The sequence below is a fragment of the Neovison vison genome, chromosome 8, assembly GCF_020171115.1.
Source record: "Neovison vison isolate M4711 chromosome 8, ASM_NN_V1, whole genome shotgun sequence".
Lineage (NCBI taxonomy): Eukaryota > Metazoa > Chordata > Mammalia > Carnivora > Mustelidae > Neogale > Neogale vison.
The window spans coordinates 83,644,756-83,667,300 of NC_058098.1; the positions used below are offsets into that span (position 1 = coordinate 83,644,756).

At 36.9% G+C, this 22,545-nt stretch overlaps 1 protein-coding gene across 2 annotated transcripts in view; it reads right to left on the reverse strand.

Annotated features, from left to right (window-relative positions):
• XPO1 (exportin 1) overlaps positions 1 to 22,545 on the reverse strand; it is a 48,340-nt gene that overhangs the window by 17,629 nt on the left and 8,166 nt on the right. For both annotated transcript variants that reach the window (XM_044264042.1, XM_044264043.1), the window contains exons 3-6: positions 20,571 to 20,672; positions 17,063 to 17,135; positions 1,111 to 1,172; positions 856 to 900 (exon numbers count right to left, since the gene is read on the reverse strand). In XM_044264042.1, the coding sequence (XP_044119977.1) occupies positions 856 to 900; positions 1,111 to 1,172; positions 17,063 to 17,135; positions 20,571 to 20,672 (282 nt within the window). The remainder of the gene's footprint in view (positions 1 to 855; positions 901 to 1,110; positions 1,173 to 17,062; positions 17,136 to 20,570; positions 20,673 to 22,545) is intronic.

A 22,545-nucleotide genomic window follows, 5' to 3' on the forward strand; every position in this document is an offset into this window, starting at 1 on the left:
TGTATTTTGTATACCAGGGATTTTCCTAACCAGATTATTCCCTAACTGTACACGTTAATAAGAGGTAACTAATTTCTTTGTACTCTTCCCTTTTCCCGAAAAAAGGGCAAACAACAAATGTCCTCAGTATAAAAGCCAGTGTAACTTAGTGAAAACCCAATGTTTTCTTAACTTATTAAACAGAAGAATATTTTTTTCTCACATACCAATTAATTAATGTTCACAGGACAATGTTTTGTCATACTATAAAAAGTATGTAAACATAAAATTTTGAAGCTGAGACTATTTAGAAAGTCTGACAGACTTAGGTATAGAAATCAATGTAAAGATGCTGAATTCAAAGGAATGATTTATTAATTAAAATGAAGATGACATGCAAAGGAAGTATGCACAAAGGGCAAATAAGAAAACTGTTAACATGTCTGATCCATACTGGAGCCACGAAAGTGATATGTTTACAACATCTCAGGTTTCCTACCATAGGAAATTTACAATTTCAAGTGTTAAATAGTAGCTTAACTATTAGAGTTACTGTAAAAACTATTACTACTGCAAGATGTTAGTCTCGTTATTTGATAAAGGTTTCACTACTTTGTTCCAGTAATCAGCTTAACTGAAACATTTAAATTTTTTTAAATTTTATTTATTTATTTGACAGAGATCACAAGTAGGCAGAGAGGCGGGCAGAGAGAGAGGGGGAAACAGGCTCCCTGCCGAGCAGAAAGCCCCATGTGGGGCTCAATCCTAGGACCCTGGGATCATGACCTGAGCCAAAGACAGAGGCTTTAACCCACTGAGCCACCCAGGTGCCCCGCATTTAATTCTTTTAAGGAGAACAATCAAGTAAAAGCTTACCTGAACAAGAATCATATTTAATTTCCCAATATACACCTTTTCCTTCTAAGAAAAGAAAAAAGTTTAGATTAAAGCAAAGTCTAAATTAGGTTTAATAAGAATATAAGCAAAGAACTACGTTTGAGAAAAATTACAGATCTACTATAAATGATTATACGTTATGTTTGTATGCCTGTGACAGAAGTAGATTTAAGCTGAAGATTCAATATTTAAATTATTTTACAATTTCACACTTATTTCCAAAAGTGGTCTTACCTCTACACAAGTTGGGTCAGATGACGTCTTGATAATGAGGCCAACAACATATTTTTTAATTCCTATTAAAAAAAAATTATTCAACACTTTTATAGCATGCCAATAAATCTTCAGTAGGGGAAAAAAAATGGGGAGGGGAATGTTGAAAGTAAAGTCAAATAATAAATCCCAGGCCCATCAGCAATACTGGCAATTTCTGAATGATGTCAATCATGTTCGTGTACTATTTCTTTAAAACTTTAATTTTTTTAAGAAAAAGATTTATTTATTTGACAGAGAGAGAGAGAGTGTGCAAGCAGGCGTGCGTGCGCTTGCACGAGACAGCAAGCAAGAGAAAACACAAGCAGGGGGAGTGGGCAAGGGAGAAGCAGGCCTCCCTTGGAGCAGGGAGCCTGAAGACTTGTTCCCATGGCCTGAGCCAAAAGCGAACGCTTTACGACTGAGCTATGTGCCCCTAAATTTTAATTTTTGTCAACTTTACAAAATACAGGTTTAACAATTACAAATTATCTTCTAAGATGTTCTTCAATGCTATACCAGTTCAGTGCACCAACATGTTATTTTTTAAATAAAAACATACCGCAAGGGATTACTATGTTGTTCATTTAGCTCAATACACACAAACTTATTTTTATGGGTCATAACTACAAACCCCTGAAGAAGTAATTTTGTAATAAACATTATAAGAAAGAAGTTTACGTAAAATATCTCTAAATTAAGATCAGATACTATTATCCTTTTCCAATTTAATTATAACATTAAAGTAATCCTGGAAACAGGATAACTTGCCCCTCACTACAACATAGAGTAACAGTTAAGAAGAAAGTTCGATTTCTGGGTGGCTCAGTGGGTTAAGCCGTTGCCTTCTGCTCAGGTCATGATCTCGGGGTCCCAGGATCGAGTCCCACATCGGGCTCTCTGCTCAGCAGGGAGCCTGCTTCCTCCTCTCTCTCTCTGTCTGCCTCTCTGCCTACTTGTGATCTCGGTCTGTCAAATAAATAAATAAAATCTTAAAAAAAAAAAAAAGAAAGAAAGTTCGATTTCTAATGTTATTTTTTTTCCCAGTTTATTTATTTTCAGAAAAACAGTATTCATTATTTTTTCACCACACCCAGTGCTCCATGCAAGCTGTGCCCTCTATAATACCCACCACCTGGTACCCCAACCTCCCACCCACCCCCGCCACTTCAAACCCCTCAGATTGTTTTTCAGAGTCCATAGTCTCTCATGGTTCACCTCCCCTTCCAATTTACCCAAAAGCACATACCCTCCCCAATGTCCATAACCCTACTCCCCTTCTCCCAACCCCCCTCCCCGATTTCTAATCTTATTTACTTAAAAGGTATCTTAATAGTACAACCTACTCTTAACTTATATAAGACGGGGATGGGGAGTCAGAGGCCTCAGGTATGCAACAGGAGAGTTTGTCAGAGAGAGAGAGAGACAGACACAGAGAGCAAGCAAGCAGAGGGAGCAGCAGGCTCCTCATGAAGCAAGGAGCCCCATGCAGGAACTAAAGCCCAGGACCCCGGGATCATGACCTGAGTCAAAGGCAGACCCTTAATGACTGAGCCACCCAGGTGACCCGGAGAGAGATCTTAAGCAAGCTCCATGCCCGAGTGAAGCTCCAGGCTCAGAGCAGAAGTCTGCCTAAGATTCTCTCTCCCTTTCCCTCTGCCCCTTCCATTCATGTGTGCATGCAGGGGCGCTTTCTCTCATAAATGAGTAAATTTTTTATAGTTAAGAGCCCGATGCTTAACCAACTGAGCCACCCAGGCACCCTGGTCCCCTTAAGTTTTGAAGTTATAGGGTACACCTACACTGACATGCCTAAAGGATCTGAGAAATAGGATCCCTAAATAAACAAATTATTACTTCCTACCACAAAGACTACTCTCACATTTGTTTAATTTATGCTTTGCTCCAAATGATCTATGAAGATCTTCTTTCAGAGCAATCCAACCTCTGGAAATACAGTTAAGACTTTCTGGAACTATGCTTTCCAAGCCTTATCTAACAAATCTGGAACTCTGGGCTCAAGCTTTCATGGAGAAGGGATTTGCTAAGAAATGTACCCGTAGGGGGGGTGGGAGGTTGGGGTACCAGGTGGTGGGTATTATAGAGGGCACGGATTGCATGGAGCACTGGGTGTGGTGAAAAAAAATAATGAATACTAAAAAAATGAATACTGTTTTTCTGAAAATAAATAAATGGGGGAAAAAAAAAAAAAAAAAAAAAAAAAAAAGAAATGTACCCGTGGGGCACCTGGGTGGCTCAGTGGGTTAAAGCCTCGTTGTCTTTGGCTCAAGTCATGATCCCAGAGTCCGGGGATCGAGCCCCACATCGGCTCTCTGCTAGGTAGGGAGCCTGCTTCCCGCTCTCTTTCTCTGCCTGCCTCTCTGCCTACTTGTGATCACTGTCAAATAAATAAATAAATAAATAAATAAAATCTTAAAAAAAAAAAAAAATAAAATAAAAAAGGAAAAGAAAAAATAAGAATGTACCCGTAATAAAAAACAGGAAATATAGCCAACATGAAGGCAGTAAAATACTGATTTGATTGTAAAGCTACCTTAATAATCTTCATGGACTGAAGTATTGTATTTATTCCTATTCATCTGCATTTCAAGTAGTATGTATTAATTATGGCAAAACTGCCCATTTGCTTTCATATTCCAATTAACAACTGAACACTTTTTAAAAACACTAATTATGAAAATAATTTCCTTAGCATGGAAAAACTTTATTAGCACAATGACATCACACAATAAGGGTTATTTATCAACTGACAATGTAGGGTCAAGTGATATCAATATTCATGGTTTAAGAGACACTAAAAAAGGCCAGGTGCCAAAATGTAACTGTTACATACCATCTAAAGTAAACTATGTCATCTATATTTTTAAAAGTTAGTTCTACAAGCAAAGTCCACAATACTAAATGTTGCAAACAAGACCCACCAATGAATGCTAAAAACAATGGGCAATTCTTCCCAAAGAAAACAAACAAGAGTGTAGTCTCAAATTACCTCCCCAAGATCATTTGAGGGAAAAAAAACAAAAACCTGTAGTTTTATTATTAGTAAAGAAGCAGGAACCACCATAACCCACTAATAAACATTAATAACAAATGAGTAATTAAATGTACTGATCTTGTGCCCTATGTCTTGGTGGACTGAGGATACCACATCATTGTGGTATCTTCCCAAAACATGGATCCTCAGCCTAATCATGAGAAACCAGACAAATCTAAATTGAAATACACTTTACAAAATGACCAGAACTCATCAAAAGTGTCAAAGACCTATCAAGCAGAGATTAAGAACTATCACAGATAGGAGACTAAAAAGACCCAACTAACTAAACTTAGAACAGAAAAAGGATAGGAGAGAGAAAACTTCTGAAATCTGAATGCCCACAGTTAACAGTACAGGCCAATGTTCATTTTATGGCTTTGATAATTTTATTATGGTTATAGAAGTTGTTAATATTAAAATAAGGTAAAAGGTGGTAGGTGCATTCTGTATTTTTTGGGCAGTATTTTACAGTCTAAAATTATTTCAAAATAACAAAAGAGCCTTTGTGGACACACAATCAGGTCTGGTTTGAATAAGGCAGTAAAAAAGGGGAAACACTCGGGAGATCGGATTTATTTTAAAAACAGTGCTTCTGACAACCATGCATCAATTTTAAAAAACAAGCTAAATTATATACCAATTATTTGGGGTAACCCACAGAGCAATCCCACATGTTCTCAATATCCAGAAGATTTAACCAAAACATAATTCTACTATTGCTAGCCCTTCTGTTCTTTACACATAAATTACTATTACTAAGGCCTCTGTTAAAAAATTGAGGAAATGACAGCTCTAAGAAACTAGAGAGTAATAGGCATCCTTCCAAAGCCTCTTAACACAGAAAAAATAGAGCCTAATACAGGAACAAAAACATTGCATTCTCAGATTAAATGAGTGACGATACCATACAATGAGAGATCTAATAGTTTTCTTCTAATCTGTAATAAGGAAATGAGGAAAATGTCTCAAACTACTATTGCTGCCTCTAATTGGAATGTATGTATTTGGAGGCTTTTTTCAGCCTCAGAGAATAGGAAAATAGGATCAAACAGATCCTTCAACTCTTCTGTTACCAATTAAGTATCTTCTCCCTCTTTTAAGAGGCTTCTGAAGTTCACCTGTAGGTGGAGCAAAGGGTAAAAGATAAAATGGAAAAAGTGGAAAAAAACCCAAAACCAAAATACTGGAAGTTTCCCACAGACAACAGAATCTTAATTTCATGTCACTCTACAATGATCATATTTCAATCTCTTCAGAACACTGGAACACCTTTTCTTTATTTATTTAAAAGATCTTATTTATTTACTTGACAGAGAGAAAGGTGTAGGCAGGGGGAGTGACATGGAAAAGGAGAAGCAGACTCCCTGCTCAACAGAAGTTTGATACTGGACTAATTCCAGGACTCTGACCTGAGCCCAAGGCAGGTGCTTAACTGAATGAGCCACCCAAGTGCTCCAAGGAACAACACTTTCCTGATCAAGCACGGCTGCACATAAAGTGTCTGTCTAGAATCTCCTACTTCTAGGTACAAAGGTTATTTCACTGGGTCCCCTGGATGGCTCAGTGGGTTAAAGCCTCTGTCTCTGGCCCAGTCATGATCCCAGGGTCCTGGGATTGAGTCCCACATCAGGCTTTCTCCACGGGGAGCCTGCTTCCCGCTCTCTCTCTGCCTACTTGTGAACTCTGTCAAATAAATAAATAAAATCTTAAAAAAAAAAAAAAAAAACCCCACAAAAAACAAAGGTTATTTCATTAAGTACTGTCTTCTTTCCCAAGTCCGCTCCAACTGAGCCACTCAGGCACCGCAGTATCTTTTATCTATAGCCCTTCATCCTATTCTTCTCAATCTGAACAAAAATTCACCTCAAAAGCTTAAATTAACCTTCAAATTACTGCAAAGGGCTATGTAAAAAAGAGACCAGCCTGGGGCACCTGGGTGGCTCAGTTGGCTGAGCATCTGACTCTTGATTTCGGCTCAGGCCATGAGATGGCGCCCCGACCGGGACTCCTCTCCTCACTGGCCCTGGCTCAGCAGGGAGCCTGCTTCACCCACCCCTGCCTACTTGTAAGCTCTCTCTCTGTGTCAAATAACTAAGTCCCAAATAAATGAATAAATAAAACAAATCCCATCCTGTTGATGATGTTACACATCATCTTCCAAGTTATTTACACAACCATATTAGTAACCTTATCCCCCTAGGAACATCTTTTAAAAAGTGGTCCTTAATGATAACGGTAAAAGAAATGCATTACCAAACCTGATTTTTTATAAAGGATTCACTAAAACTCTTTATAAATGGCTTCCCCCCACTTTAAGTAGGCTCCACCCCTAGCATGGAGCCCAGTGTGGGATTTGAACTCACCACTCTGAGATCAAGAGCCAGATTCAACCACCTGAGCCACCAGGCACCCCTCACTAAAATCTTTAAAATATGACCACTTACTGACTACAACTTACTGACAGGCCATATTCCCATGGAAGCAAAAGTCCTACATAAAAAAAAAATAAATAAATAAGATTTTATTAAATAAAGTTTTATTTATTTTAGAGATATAAAAGGAGGAAGAGCAGAGGGAGAGGGACAGACAGACTCCATGCTGTGTGAAGCCCAATGCCCCACATAGGGGTTGATCCCACGACGCAGAAATCATGACTGGAGCTGAAATCAAGAGTCAGACACTTAACCAGCTGAGCCACCCAGGTGTCCCAAAAGCCCTACTTCTCAAAATTTAAATCATAAGTTGTACCTTACCATCTTATATGGTCAGTGATAAAGTGCCATAAAACAACTTCAAACAAATACATGATTCCACCTACTAAAATTGCATTCCTAGACGAATTATAAAATATGTCAAACAAAGAAGTTATACATTCCGATTCCTCTTTCACAGTACCTGATTTTCATATATTAAAGAAAATGAAAAGTCTTATTAGCACACTATTATGAAAGTAAAACTACCAAGCTGAGTTCACCCCAGTTCCAACTACTGAGCAATACTCAGAAGTATCCAATTCTACTTTATTTTTTTAAAAGATGTGTTTTTAAGAGATTTTATTTGACAGCGAGAGAGGGAACAAGTAGGGGGATTGGGAGAGGGAGAAGCAGGCTCTCCAGGAGCAAGGAGCCTGATGCAGGGCTCGATACCAGGACCCCGACATCATGACCTGGGCCGAAGACAGGCACACAACTGAGCCACCCAGATGCCCCTCAAAGTTTTATTTTTTAGTCATCTCTACACTGTGGGCTTCAAACTCACAACCCTGAGATCAAGTGTCAAATGCTCCACTGACTGAGCCAGCCAGGGGCCCCTCCAATTCCACATTAAATATTTGTTTACCCCCTAACCTCTCACAATGAAAATTTGGTACATTCCTCCATCAAAGCCATTTCTTTCCCCTGCCAAATGTTTATTACAGTATCTGTCCATTTAAACCACCAAAAATACTGTTGTCAATAGTGATCAATAAAAAGACAGACACTATAAAATATACCTATCCATCCTCTTTATACCTGGTCCAGAGCATGGTTCCTACTCCTTATTCAATGAAATACTTGAGAGAACAAACAGCAAAATGAGAGACAAATAGCTAAAATAAATTCAAAAACAGGCTTAAACTAGGACTCATACAAATAGGCTAGGACTATACTGTAATTTATTACCTACATGTTTAATAATTTTAGGAGTGAGCTATAAGAACACTGATCACTCTTTTTTTAAAAAAAGATGTTTATTTGAGAGAGGGAGAGGAAAAGCATGCATGCACAAGCAGCAGGGTAGAGCGAAAAGCAGGCTCGCTTCCTTGCAGGGAGTCCAACACAGGGCTTGATCCCAGGACCCCAGCAGATGCTTAACTGAGCCACCTAGCTGTCCCCACACATTTCTCCTGAAAGGGTTATGGCCTCAGATACCAAACAAGTATAAAAAAACCAAACCAAACAAGTATAGATACCAGATACCAAACCAGATACCAAACAAGTATAAAAAAACAAGTATAAAAAACCAATGATGCTATAGGATTTCTAGCATCATTATCTACAAACAGATAAGTCAGTCAACAAAATGTGGTGACAATGGAATATCCAGGCATTTACCATAATGAAATTCAGATACTGTTGAAGACTGTAACATAGATAAACCCTGGAAACATATGCTAAGTGAGAGTAACCAGACAAAAACCAAATACTGCCATTCTAAGAAAGAACCTGCATGGGTCACCTGGGTGGCTCAGTCAGTTAAGCATCTGCCTTTGGCTCAGGTCATGATCCCAAGGTCCTAGGATGGTGCCCTGCATCATGCTCCCTGCTCAGTGGGGATCTGCTTCTCCCTCTCCTCTCTGCTCATGTTCTCTGTTGCTGTCTCTAACTCAAATAAACAAAATATTAAAAAACAAAAAACAAAAACAAAAACAAAAACCCGCACTCACATGAGTTACTTAGAATAGGCAAATTCATAGAGACAGAAAGTGTGTAATAGTGGTTAACAGAGCCTGGGAGTCAGTATAATGCAAGAGTTAATATTTAGTAGGTACGATTTTAATTTGGAATGATGAAAATATTTTGGAGATAGTGATAATGGTTGTATGATACTGTGAACATACTTGCTACTGAACCATACACATAAAATGATAAATATCGCTATGTATACTTCATCACAAAACCACCCTTACTTTACTAAAGATTCAATGATTATAGCTGACTCTTGAACAACACAGGTCTCAACAGCACAGGCACACTTATTTGTGGATTTCTTTTAATAAACACAGTACAGGGGCGCCTGGGTGGCTCAGTGGGTTAAAGCCTCTGCCTTTGGCTCAGGTCATTATCTCAGAGTCCTGGGATCGAGCCCCACATTGGGCTCTCTGCTCGGCAGGGAGACTGCTTCCTCCTCTCTCTCTGCCTACTTGTAATCTCTGTCTGTCGGGTAAATAAATAAAATCTAAAAATAAACAAACAAACAAACAGTACAGTACTGTAAATTTTACTTCCTTATGATATTCTGAACATTTTCTCTTGTCTAGCTTACTTTAGTTTAAGGATATAGTGTAAAAGACATATAACATACAATAATACGTGTTCATCAACTATTACTGGTAAGGCTTCCAGGCATCAGTAATTAATGATTAAATTTGGGGGGAATCAAAAGTTTTATGTGGATTTGTGATTACAAGGGTCAGTTCCCCTAACCCCTCACACAGCTCATAGATCAACTATATTGTTACTAAGAATGTTAAACAACACAACCATTTTAGAAAATAGTTTGGCAGCTGAACACACGCCTACTAGATGATTCAGCCATTCTACTCTAGCTAATCAAATGAGTGACAGAAAGACTGGGGAAAGGGGGGTTGGGGGAGGGAGGGTAAAAGAGAAGGCAATCACAAAAGTAAAGATATTGATTATCCTGGCTTCATGGGTATATGCTTAAGTCAAAACTTATCAAACTGTATAGTTAAACAGCTTCCAGGTTCTGGCAATCGTATCTTTCCTTCTGTTCCCCCAACCCCAAGCTTAGTAGCTGCTTCCTCTGTTTACAAACATCTAGGTTACCTGAACGGCCCTCTCTTGGCCTTACCAAACCTGTCAATTCCTTGCATTAAATACCTTTGTCTAAAAAAGCACAAAAATTACTATTCTAAATCATTTGTGGTGACTATAAGGTAGAGACAAAAGTAGATATTAAGGACCCCAGTTAAGAAGCCACTGCAGAAACGTCAAAGTGATCTGAGACTAAGACATCATTATTTGTTGAAATGAGATATTTTTGTGGAAAAAGACTGGAAACATGCATGCTGTGTTTATTCATATTTAGCACTTAGAAGTGCATGAAGCTTTATAAACATTACCTCTTCTATCATATCCCAGTAACGTTGGAAGGCAGGCAAGATTCAGAGAGAGAAAGTACCTTATGCAAGATCATACTAACAAGGCACTGAGTAAAACCTTATGGGTAATCGACTGTTTTACCAACTTTCCAAATTAAGAGAGACATGCATAATTCAAACTTTAACTGCCCAAGTATCTTTAAGAACCCAAACTTCCAAAATGCCCAATTATGATTTTATCACCTCAGACTACTCATAAATTCACCGCTCCCCTTTTCAGTTATCAGCAAGTTCTCATGTAGCTCATGAAATGAAATGACCTGTAAGCCATATACCTTAACAAATTAAATCATTTTTTGGTTTACAAATAAAATATTACCTTTATACAGATAAATTTTTCAGGGAGGGTCAAAGGGGGCTTCCCCCTCCTTTATCATTTTAATTTTCTAATCAAAAATTTTTAAAAGGGAGGAGGATTACTTGGATAATGAAGGCTGATATGCAGCCAAGACAGAGAAGCAACATCACTGACAATCCTGGTATACCATTAATCATTTCAGTAACCAGCAACCAGTCCCTATTTGGAAATTATTCTGTATCACGAAATTAAAAATTTCCCCTTCAGCATACATCAATGACACAGAAGAGAGAGCCCAGAAATAAACCTATGCTTATTTGGTCAATTTATGTATGACAAAAGAGGAAAGAATATACAATGGGAGGGGTGCCTGGGTGGCTCAGTGGGTTAAAGCCTCTGCCTTCAGCTCAGGTCATGATCCCAGGGTCCTGGGATAAGTTTTCTGCTCAGCAGGGAGCATGCTCCCCCCTCCCCCCCCACCGCACCATCCCTGCTCTCTCTGTCTGTCAAATAAATAAATAAAATCTTAAAAAAGAATATACAATGGGAAAATACACAATCTCTTCAATAAATGGTGCTGGGAACACTGGACAGCTACATGCAGAAGAATGAAGATGGACCACTTTCTTACATCAGACAAACTAAAAATAAACCGAAAACCTAAGTGATACTTGAATCTGTAAAACTTCTTGAAGAAAACATAGGTAATCTCTCAGACCCTGGCATTAGCAACATTTTCTAGATATGTCTTCTCAGGCAAAAGAAAAGCAAAAATAAACTACTGGGACTACACCAAAACAAAAGGCTTCTGCACAGCAAAGGAAAACATAAACAAAACAAGGTAACCTACTGAATGGGAAAAGACATTTGCAAACAATACATCCAGTAAGGGTTTAATATCAAAAATGCATGAAAAGGGGCACCTGGGTGGCTCAGTGGGTTGAGCCTCTGCCTTCAGCTCAGGTCATGATCCTGGAGTCCTGGGATGGAGACCCGCATCGGGATCTCTGCTCGGCAGGGAGCCTGCTTTCCCCTCTCTATGCCTGCCTCTCTGCCTACTTGTGATCTCTCTCTCTTTCAAATAAATAAATAAAATCTCTTAAAAAAAAAAAATGCATGAAAAACTTCCACAACTCAACATCAGCCCCCCAAATCTGATAAAAAATGGGCAGAGGATTTTAGATATTTTCCAAAGACGACATCCAGATGGCCAATAGACACATGAAAAGATACTCAACATGGGGCACCTGGGTGGCTCAGCTGGTTAAAGTGCCTTCAGCTCAAGGCATGATCCCAGGGTCCTGGAATCAAGCTCCACATCCACCCCACATCCACACCAGGCTCCTTGCTCTGCGGGAGCTGTTTCTCCCCTGCCATTCCCCCTTGTTGTGCTTACTTACTGTCTCTCTGTCAAATTAAAAAAAAAAAAAAAGATACTCAACATCACAAATCATCAGGGAAAAGCAGACCAAAACCACAATGAGAGACCATCTTACATCTGTCAGAATGGCTAGAATCAAAAAGACAAGAAATAACAAGTGTTGGTGAGGATATGGAAAAAAAGGAACCCTAGTGCATTGTTGGTAGGAAGGCAAACTGGTGCAGCCACTGTAGAAAACAGTATGGAAGTTCCTCAAAAAATTACAAATACAACTACCATATGATTCAATTATTTCACCACTGGGTATGTACCCAAATAAAATGAAAACACGAATTCACGCACCCCTATGTTTATTTACTTACTTTTTAAAAAAAGACTATTTATTTACTTGACAGAGAGAGACAGTGAGAGAGGAAACAAGCAGGGGGAGTGGGAAAGGGAGAAGCAGGCTTCATGCTGAGCAGGGAGCCGGATGCAGGGCTGGATCCCAGGACCCTGGAATCATGATCTAAGCTAAAGAGATGCCTAATGACTGAGCCACCCAGGTACCCTACCCCTATGTTTACTGCAAAATTGTTTACAATAGCCAAGATATGGAAGCAACCTAAGCATCACTATCAACAGATGAACTGGTAAAGATGATGTGGGGGAATGCGTGCGCGCATACACACACTGGCATAGTACCCAGCCACAAAAAGAAAAGAGTTCTTGAAGGTATAATGCTAAGTGAATAAAGTTAGGCAGAAAAAGACAATACCACTTCTATGTGGAATCTGAAAAACAAAAACAAAGGTGAAACAGACCCATAAATACAGAGAAAACTAGTTGTTACTACTGGAGGGGAGATGTTTACAGGGATGGTCAAAAGGGGTGAAAAGGACTAGAATGTACAGCCTTCCAGTACAGAATGAGTAAATCACAGAGACAAAAAGTACAGCACAGAAAATACAGCCAATGATATTATAATAGCACTGTATGGTAACAAATGTTAACTGAGCATGGCGTTATGTTGCACACCTGAAACTAATAAAACTGTGTTTCAACTATACTTTTTCAACTATACTTAAAATTTTTTTTAGTTAAAACAAAACTTCTCTATTTTTTCTCAGTGAAAAATTGTCTCTGACCTAATAACTCACTATGCAAATGTTCACTTCAAAACTTTGAAGATATTATATATATACACAAATAACTTACATATATGTATGAGCAAAAATGTTGGTTACTCAGTAGGCCCTTAAAGTAGAGGGATGAAGCAGGATTGGGGGAAACACTAACAAAAATAATTTGTTCATTGCATAATTATATACCAAGCATAAGAATGCGATCAACAGGGTTGCCTGGGTGGTGGCTCAGTCAGTTAAGTGACTGCCTTTGGCTTAGGTCACTCCTGGATCAGCTCCTGGGATGGAACACTGCTTTGGGCTCCCTGCTCAGCTCGAACCTGCTCCTCCCTCTCCCTCTGCCCTTCCCACCTCCCCCCATCATATACATGCTTCCTCTTTCTCAACTAAACAAATGAAAAAAATGAATAAAATCTTAAAAAAAAAAAAGAAAAAAAGAAAAAAAAAAAAAAGGCGATCATCATTCTCTGATCCCTAACATCATTAAACTTATATTTAGGGAATAGGGGAAAGGGAAGGAGGGGACGCCAAATGGAAATATTTTTCTGGACTAAAGCAAAATTATAAAAACCAGAGAAATTCATTACATTTTGTATTACGTCTAAACTGTCAAAATGTTCTATTATGAAACGGTATCTCCTGTTTTAAAAATTAAAATCTTCCAATTTCATGTTTTTGAAACTTTTACTTGGCTTATTATTATCTGTTGTGTATTTTCTTTTTGAAATTTTATTCATTTGTGACCCACTGAAACAGGATATATACCAAGGAAATGTAGCAAGATACATCTAAGATCATCTAGAATTATCAGGGATTTTCCTAGCAGAGTGCTTTAGACAAAAGGGTTAAACTGAAAATTCTATTATCCTTAAAAAGAAAATTAACATATATTTATGGACAAAAACCTGAAAGCAGATTAAATAATTCAAGTTATTTTGCCTTGCTTTCTGTGCAGTCAAACCTATTCTTCCTTTAAAACACATCTAGCACTGCCATCTGCATGAAGAAACTTGTTTAAAGGGCGCAACCCTTGGTATGGTGAGTGTTGCGAAGTGTGCAAACCTGGCAATTTACAGACCTGTACCCCTGGGGCTAATAGTACATTGTATGTTAATAAGAAAATAAATAAATAAAAAATAAAGGGCACTACCTGATGATGATCATTCCCCTCTTTTAGCAATAGTGGCACTCATTGTATTTACATAATTTAACTTTTTCTCTACATCCAATCTTCCCACCTGCAACACTCTGATATAGGAATGTCTTTACCTAGTCTTAATACCTACTAGTGCTTTGTACAAAGCAGATACACAATGTATGTACCAGATAAATAAATATATATGCTAAGCTGGACAAGCAATACCTAACAAGTGGAGACAACAGTTTCAGAAGATTTATAAAAGTTACAGACAAAAACATACACATAAATACATTTGGATTATACAAATTTATTCCTAATACTTAAAGATGATAGAAAAGTAAAGATGATAGAAAAGTAACATTCAAAAATCCAAGTTTATTTTGTGAGACACAAAATCTTAAGACAAGAAAAGCCTCTCAGGATTGATAACATTGGAAAATATATTATAGAATAATAAATTAATAAAGCACTGAATTTATTTTCTGATGTTTTACCTTAAAAACAAATCACTAAATGCATTGTGCATTGCTGCTGTTGTCTATCTAGAGTTCACAAACATTCTCTGGGAGATTTACATGTTCTTTTTAAAAAAGATTTTATTTATTTGGGGGGGTAAAGCAGAAGAGCATGCATGCGGAGTGGGGGGCAGTGGGAGAGGGACAAGCAGACTTCCCACTGAGTGTGGAGTCCAATGCTGCGCTCTGTCCCATGACCCCAAGATCAAGACCTGAGCTAAAATCAAGTCAGACACTTAACCGACTGAGCCACCCAGGTGTCCCTTACACGTTCCCCTAATAAGCCATGTGAAAGATTCTAAAGGTTTTATCACACTTTTCCCTCCAAATAATGGCAACCATTATGTGAGCAGCAGAGTTAACTTCAGGTACTTATTACTAGTCTTGAAGAGAAAAACCCAGGGAAAGGTGATTGTGATACATCTTCTTTATAGATAAAGCTGATCTTTTGAGTAACATGGGCTTGAAAAGGACAGGTCCACTCATATGTGCATTAAAAAAATATACACAGTACAGTACCGCAAATGTATATTCTCTTCGATTTTCTTAATAACTTTCTTTTACCTAGAAATGTTACGTAAGAATACAGTATGTAATATATATTATATACAAAATGGTGTTCCTCAACTTGCTTACTGGCGAGGCATGCAGTCAACAGTAGGCTACCTTCGGGAGTCAAAAGTTATACATGGATTTTCAACTGCATGAGGGGGTGGTAGTGGTGGCGGTGTTACCCCTAACCCCTACGCTGTTCAGGGGCCAACTGTACTGTTTGCAGAGAAACAAAGAAGTGTCTCACCAACACAGAATGGAACACATGAATAAAACAGAACTCTCTTTTAAGTCAGACAGAATAATCAGCACTCCTCTCTCCACAGGTTTTTTCAAACATGATAGATTTTTTCAAAGTAAAAAATACCCTGGAGTATGTGTACATTTGATATGAGAGCTACCGTGACTTCAGGATAAAAACCCAAACATACTACTCCCATTCACATAGAAAACTAAAAATGCCAAATCCTCAGGGAGATTTAATTTTTTCAGTAACAAATAGAACTGTGATTTCGATAAACCAGTATCATTTCTAATTGTTTAATTTTAAAGCCGGAAAAAAATGCTGAAGGATCATCTAGTACACTCCTTATAGTGTAACAGGCAAGAGTATAGATGTATAGAAACAGAAGAGGGGCTTAATCAATAGCAGCCGAGGAACAAGAACCACACCTAAGATCCCTCTTAGAGAGCAGTGATGAAGTATGGAGATCTATCTGGGCCATACAGCTGAACTGTACTCATTAACTTCCGAGGTCACACATCATCACCCACCTAAAATGGTTTCAACCCCAAGTAACACATTTAAATAGGAACCTTTTATGGAGGCACTATTCCCCACCCCACCCCACCCACGACCCCCGTCCCCTTACTGTCATTCTTACCCTGTGGTTTAGTAAGGATACTGCCATTAAAAACTTTTTTATTCACCTCTGAACATGCTAAAAAGACACCAGCTTTCTAGAGAAAAGACTAGATGTGTAAATCCAGGTCACTCTCCCACCATAAAAATGACATGAGAAACAAGTGAAATACTTATTCAAGATCAAAAGAATGAGGACATAATAGAAAAAAAAAAAAAAATGCCACCAGTAGTAGCATACTCCCCATTATAAAGTCCAGGCTTATATTTATGTATTTTTTAGAGATTAAACAAGTTAATGATACAATGCAGGTCACAGAGGCAGTTATAGGAAAACTGGAAGTAACTGTTATCAATATACTCCAAGAGACTAAGCTTGCTCCAAGTTTCTTAAACTAGGACTACCTTTACTGAGATAGTGTAAGGGCAAAAGTTAAATATCAATTAACGGGCATCATCATATCTTCATTTTCTTTTCTCTTCTTTCCCTAATTTAGAAGCTAATCTCTTCTAAAGCAGGCCCAGAATTCCCAAAGGTAAAGCTCTGTGATTTTTTTTTTAAATTTAAGTAGGCTCCAAGCCCTATGCCAACACAAGGCTTGAATTTACGACCCTAAGATCAAGACCTGAGTGGAGATTAAGAGTTGGGACACTTAACTGAGCTACCCAGACACCCCAATCTTTGATTTTTAAAACTTTGTTGTTCCTTTGCTCTGTTAAGTTTATGTACTATTTAATGTGCTACAATACTTACTACTAATCAGTTACTGTTTGGGGCAAACTTAAAACCATGTATAAGAACACATACTCAAAATTCATCCACCTCATTAAGGCACTGATTAACCACAGGCTGATATGTATTTTTTTTTCACCACAGCATTTACTGTGAACAGTTTGACCCCTCTGGTCTCCTCTTTCTCCCAAAGAGTAACCTTTTTCTTCCCCTGCCCCCAAATATAAATAGAACCTGCCTTGCCAATTGATGAAAAGCAGTAATCTCTCAGAACTATTAAACTACAGAAGATTTAAACCACAGCCACCCTGTCCAATATTCAACTATAATAAAAATGCCAAAAAATTTTAATTCTGAATTTACAATTCTTTGAAACATTTTCCTACCTTCACACTGGTTCCTTGGAAGAATCTTCCACCTTGTTTTTATCACATTTTCCAAAATTTGTAGTCCATAATACTGAAAATTGGAGAATAGAAACATGTGAATATATTGTTATAATACTGACAAATTTCAGGATTCACAAATGGACAGACATTCACACATTTACATCTAAAGTTTCAAAAACATTATGCTACCAAGTTTAATTACATATATTAAACAAGGATCTATTCACCCATATACTGAGTTTTCATGCATTTTCCTCATTTTATTGATTACTACTCTATTTAATGTCCTGCTGTTTATACATGCTCACACCAGGAGGAAGAACCAAATAAAAAGCCCTTTAAACAGCCAAATGGGCTTATCTGTAGAAGGAAAAGTAGCAGCCAGATATGAATTCACAGCATAAATGACTGCTCACAGGCTCACGTACTTTAACACGACCAGGCTCCTAAGAATTTAGCAGTTTGGATGCTCTCAAGCTTCCTACCATCTTCTAGGAGTTGTAAGCTCTTGGCCAAGTATTAAAGTATTATCACAGATACTTTCTATAGAAAGTGTTTATAAACATCTCTGGTGTGTTACTTAAGGAGCAGCAAGACAACCCACGGGTTTAATTTTAAATTTTAATCCCACCCTTACAGTTGCTATTTCTACTAATTTAAAGATAAACTTTTGTGCACAGTCAAAAATACACAAACGCATGTTGCAATCTGTTTTTATCTTTCAGGTATTCCTTCCTAAATATAAAAGTCTTAACTAAAAATGTTAAGAAAATAAATACAGATACCACTTTCAAGCCATTTTGTCCCTCCTGTGGATTACTCACTCTAAATAGTCAACAACATTCACACAACAATTTATAATATTATAGGAGTTACTACCCAAAATTATTACCATGACCAATTAGTGTGGATAGACAGGAGGAAGAAAAGGGACAAAACTGTTGTGGTATGTTTCAATTATCTGAAGTAGGGAAGAATGAGCTACAATACCTGAAAGGTAAATTCATTCATATATAGACACAGAACCTCAGATTGCAAGTTTTGGCTGAGAATAAGAGTTCATCTTTAAAATGGTTAGTCATCACACAATAAAATAGGAGCATTAGTATTTCAACCAAAGGGATCATGTGAATGCTCATTTTATCCAAAGCACAATATAGACTGTCCCAAACTACATTGTGCTCAAATAGTAAATGTTTTTGCTGTTTTCTTTCATTTTAACATTTCATACTTTCCAAGAAAAATTTGCCATTTCAACTAAAATCCTACATTTGCACAACATTCCTTAAGACGACTTCCAAAATAAAAACAAGGCCAAAGCAAAATTCTGAAATTACAAATTTGATACCTCAAAGGGTTTCATAATCAGCAGTAAATACTGAAACTTTCTAACCTGCTCATTACAATCCCTTTATAGGTCTAGGTCTCAGAAAAATACAAACAGGCAAAAAAGGTTTCTGATTCACTGAAATTTTAAATTAACTTTTGAAAACATACTACCCTAAAAACTTAATTTTATAGAGACAAAATAACACTATCGAAGTTTTACTAAGTCAAAACAATGCACTTCTTACAATATATCCTCTTGTTAATTCTTAACCAATTAAAAAAATCTTTAAAAAACTAAAAATCCACCATAAATACACCAGTAAGCAGCAGTAACCCCAGTGATAATTTCACCCTATTTAACCAATGTTTTGCAGCTTATGCTATTACCCTGCTTCCTTTATGTTTGATACTTTGTTACCTAAATTTACTTACTAACCTCTACTCCCTTCTCCAACTGTAAAATGATAGCATTAGCTTGCTGAAGATACAATTCATATTTTTCTTTCTGCCAACCGGCTGAGGTAGTAAGCCCAATAAAAGCTTTTCACAATTTAAGTCAAAGGAATACAAATATCACCATCATAATATTCTAAATCCCAATCTCACCTAAACATTAACACTCCACATATGAAGAGAATTCACATTTTTTAAAATTGAGTATTTTTGGCTAAAATAATCTTAACTGCTAACCAAATCTAAGGGCCAATGATAAATGACTATTTTGGAAATATCCATACATAATCCAAGTATCACTCTAAAGAATTAATCACATTTCTGCTTTACATCTCAGGAATTGAGAAATCCACTGCTGAGTTATGAAGATGAGGGACAGATAACAGCAAAGACTAAATGAAAAAAATAAATGCATGAAATGATCCCTATGGTAGAAATTTCTACTGAGCCCTTAGAAATACTTATTTTATGCATTGAATTCCCCTTTCCCCCCCACCGCCCATGAAACAAAAACAATTGATGAACAGAATTCAGTTAAAGGGAATCAAAAGGGTAGACCTTGTGGAGGCCTGCCGTCAAAGCCTAGCTGTGTCAGTTGCACAGGAAGACACCCCTTTTCTTCCTATTACAAGCAATCAACATAATGGAACATTATGATTAATATCAGGTAGTGTTAACATCTTTAAAGAAAAAAAAATGATTGCATAAAAGCCAAATGTCATAGTGCATAAATTTAGCACCAAATCATTTGTAATTTATGTAAATTGAAGAATTCTTTACCTGTTGCTTTCTTTCTGTTCCTCTAATCATCTCATTTTTCACAAGACAAATTTGAGTTTTTAAAAATACTGTTGATAAATCAACTTAAACATTAGTAATGTCTGTCAGTATAAAAAGCAAAATTTACCAGGCAAGCAAACAGGCAAACACTATTATGTTACTTAAGGTTAGCACTTTGAGGAAGTTCTGGACTGTATTTTTGCCCTAAAATTTACAAGATGTCAAAACTAATTAGTATTTTAAAACTGTTAATTAATACAGTCTGATTTCAGAAACAGATGTGAAAATGGCTATTTTCTGTTTTAACACAATGTATAACAAGTGGAAATCTTGTGTGTATTAAACAGAATGCCATGCATGGTATTTTATTACTTTAAGGCAGTTTAAAGAGAAGTGTGAATCATCAAGCCTAAAACAGTCAAAACACATTTTGATCAACCCTTCTGTTCAAACTAGGAAAAAAGGACCCAAATTATAACATTTTTCAATTGCAAATAAAAACTGAGTGCTGTCCCATTAAAAGCATTGGTACCATGGAGCAGGGTTTTATGCTGCCCACACAACTTGGTGTTGGTGCCTAGCCTGTATTATTATATTGATTACTTGCCCAAAATAATTCCTCTGATGTTATGTTTCATCTCTGAGTAACATTCAGAATTTATGCTACTTAGATCTGTATACATACTCTAAAAACAAAAACAAAAACAAAAAAGCAAGTAAAAAAGCCACCTTGCATACTAGTCCCAATTACAAAACTTCATTCATAATTCTTAGGACTATTTGCAAGAATTAATTCTATGTTTAAGACTAAATTTTGAAATAAGTTAACAATATTAAATAATTTGAGATAACAAATGCAATACTAAAAATGAGATACCTTCCTCAAAGTTTATGACTGGAAGAAAAGAAGAAATAATGGATTTTAAAACCACCACTTGCTTACTTTCGTGTTCATATTCTGTGAAAATTCCAAAATTGTGTCGACTCTTGTCCACGCATCAGGATGCTCCTTTAAATGTGTCAGTACTTCTTGAGCCATTCTTTGCTAAAATATTATATGAAAATAGTTTTAAGCTCACTTGTTCTCTTTAATCATTCATTAAAATGATATTGAGCAAGGCACAAATCCTAATATGACAGTGATTCTACTAACTTTCTGACTCAAAGAAATAATTAGTCCAGACAGAAATAAAAATGTATCCATTACCACTCTTAAACTTCAATTTAAAACAGGAATAGATCTCTCTGAAACAGAGTAGTTTTTTTTGCAATCTACTTTATTTAGCATTCTCAAAATGGAACTTAAAACCCAACCAATACTAACAAAAATTTCTCTAATGTGAAGTTCTTAGCACTTAACAATCAAGTGAAAGCAACATAAAAAAAATTCATTTATACTTAAATTATGTAATGGTACTCCCTGCTTTACAAGTTACCAAGATGTCTCCAACAAACCTTACCTATAAATATGTATTTCATGAAAAAGAAAAAAAAATACATACACTTTTTTTCTTGGGAAAACTGGTAAAAACTGAATCTAAGTAAGGCCACAAACCCCAAATACCCATAGATATATATAAAACATGAAGACCCTAAAACCCTTTTAAAGTCTCTTAAATTTATTATAAATATACCTTTTCCATTCTCTGAAAGTCTTCTGAATTTATCAAATCCTAGCTTATTTTGAAAATTTCTGTTTTCTGGGGCACCTGATTGGCTCAGCGGGTTAAGCCTCTACCTTCTGCTCAGGTCATGATCTTAGGGTCCTGGGATCCAGCCCTGCATGAGGCTCTCTGCTCAGCAGGGGCCTGCTTCCCTACTCCCTTACCTGCCTATTTGTGATCTTCCTTTGTCAAAATAAACAAAAATCTTAAAAAAAAAAAAAAAGGCAAAACAAAACTTCTGTTTTCATATCTTTAAGAGCTCGTGTATTTGAGAGTGAGCAAGCATGTGTGCAGAAAGGGAGAGCAAGAGGGAGATGGGCAGAGGGAGAAAATATCAAGCAGACTCTGCACTGAGCACGGAGCCGATGGGAGTGGTTGATCCCAGGCCCCTGAGATCATGACCTGAGCTGAAACCAAGTCAAACATTTAACCTACTGGGCCACCCAGGCACCCCTGTTTTCATCTTTAAAATGCAAAATGAGGAATAATAAAAACCTATATAGCCAACATCTATAATTAACAAATGTTAACAATTTGCTTTACTTGTACTTTTCTTTCAAACATAAAAGATCTAAAACTTATGGAAATCACCTTTATACCTTTTCTCCAGTGCCATTTCTTTCCTTTGTTCCTTCTTTAGAGAGAATGACTTTCATGAATTTGGGGTCTTTTCCTGTCCATATTTTCTCAGCACATGCATAAATTTCATGGATGATACAGTTCTGTGGTCACTAAATTTTATATAAATAGTATACTATAAAAACACTACGATCTGCTCTTTTCATCTGACACTTTCCCTTAGCTTTATTGTAAGGTGTAACAGACAACTGAATTTTAGAGATCTAGCCATACTAATACTATATATCTAGCCTCTTCATTTTAACCCTTATAGTTTAATGGTATGAACACATTTTACCAAAGGCTGTTAATTCTATTGAATTTTTTTGAAGAACAGCTTAATCTTTTCACCTTCAAAGGCAGTTCTGTAGCTCAACTGGATCCTCCCTAATTACCTTCCCCCTAGTTCTATCACATATAAGTAGAAAGTTGGTTAATTTTCAAGTATATCAATTATCTTTGTTAGACTGATTCAACTTGATCAAGGCTTAATTCTACAGGTTATAAAGCAAGCATCAAAGAGGGGGAAAGATACATTCATTCTAATTTGAACCATCTCTGACAGACACCTCAAAATCTTTAACTCAGGTTTTATTCCAATTTACAAAGAAAAAAGTTCCTTATTTTGGCTTTGAT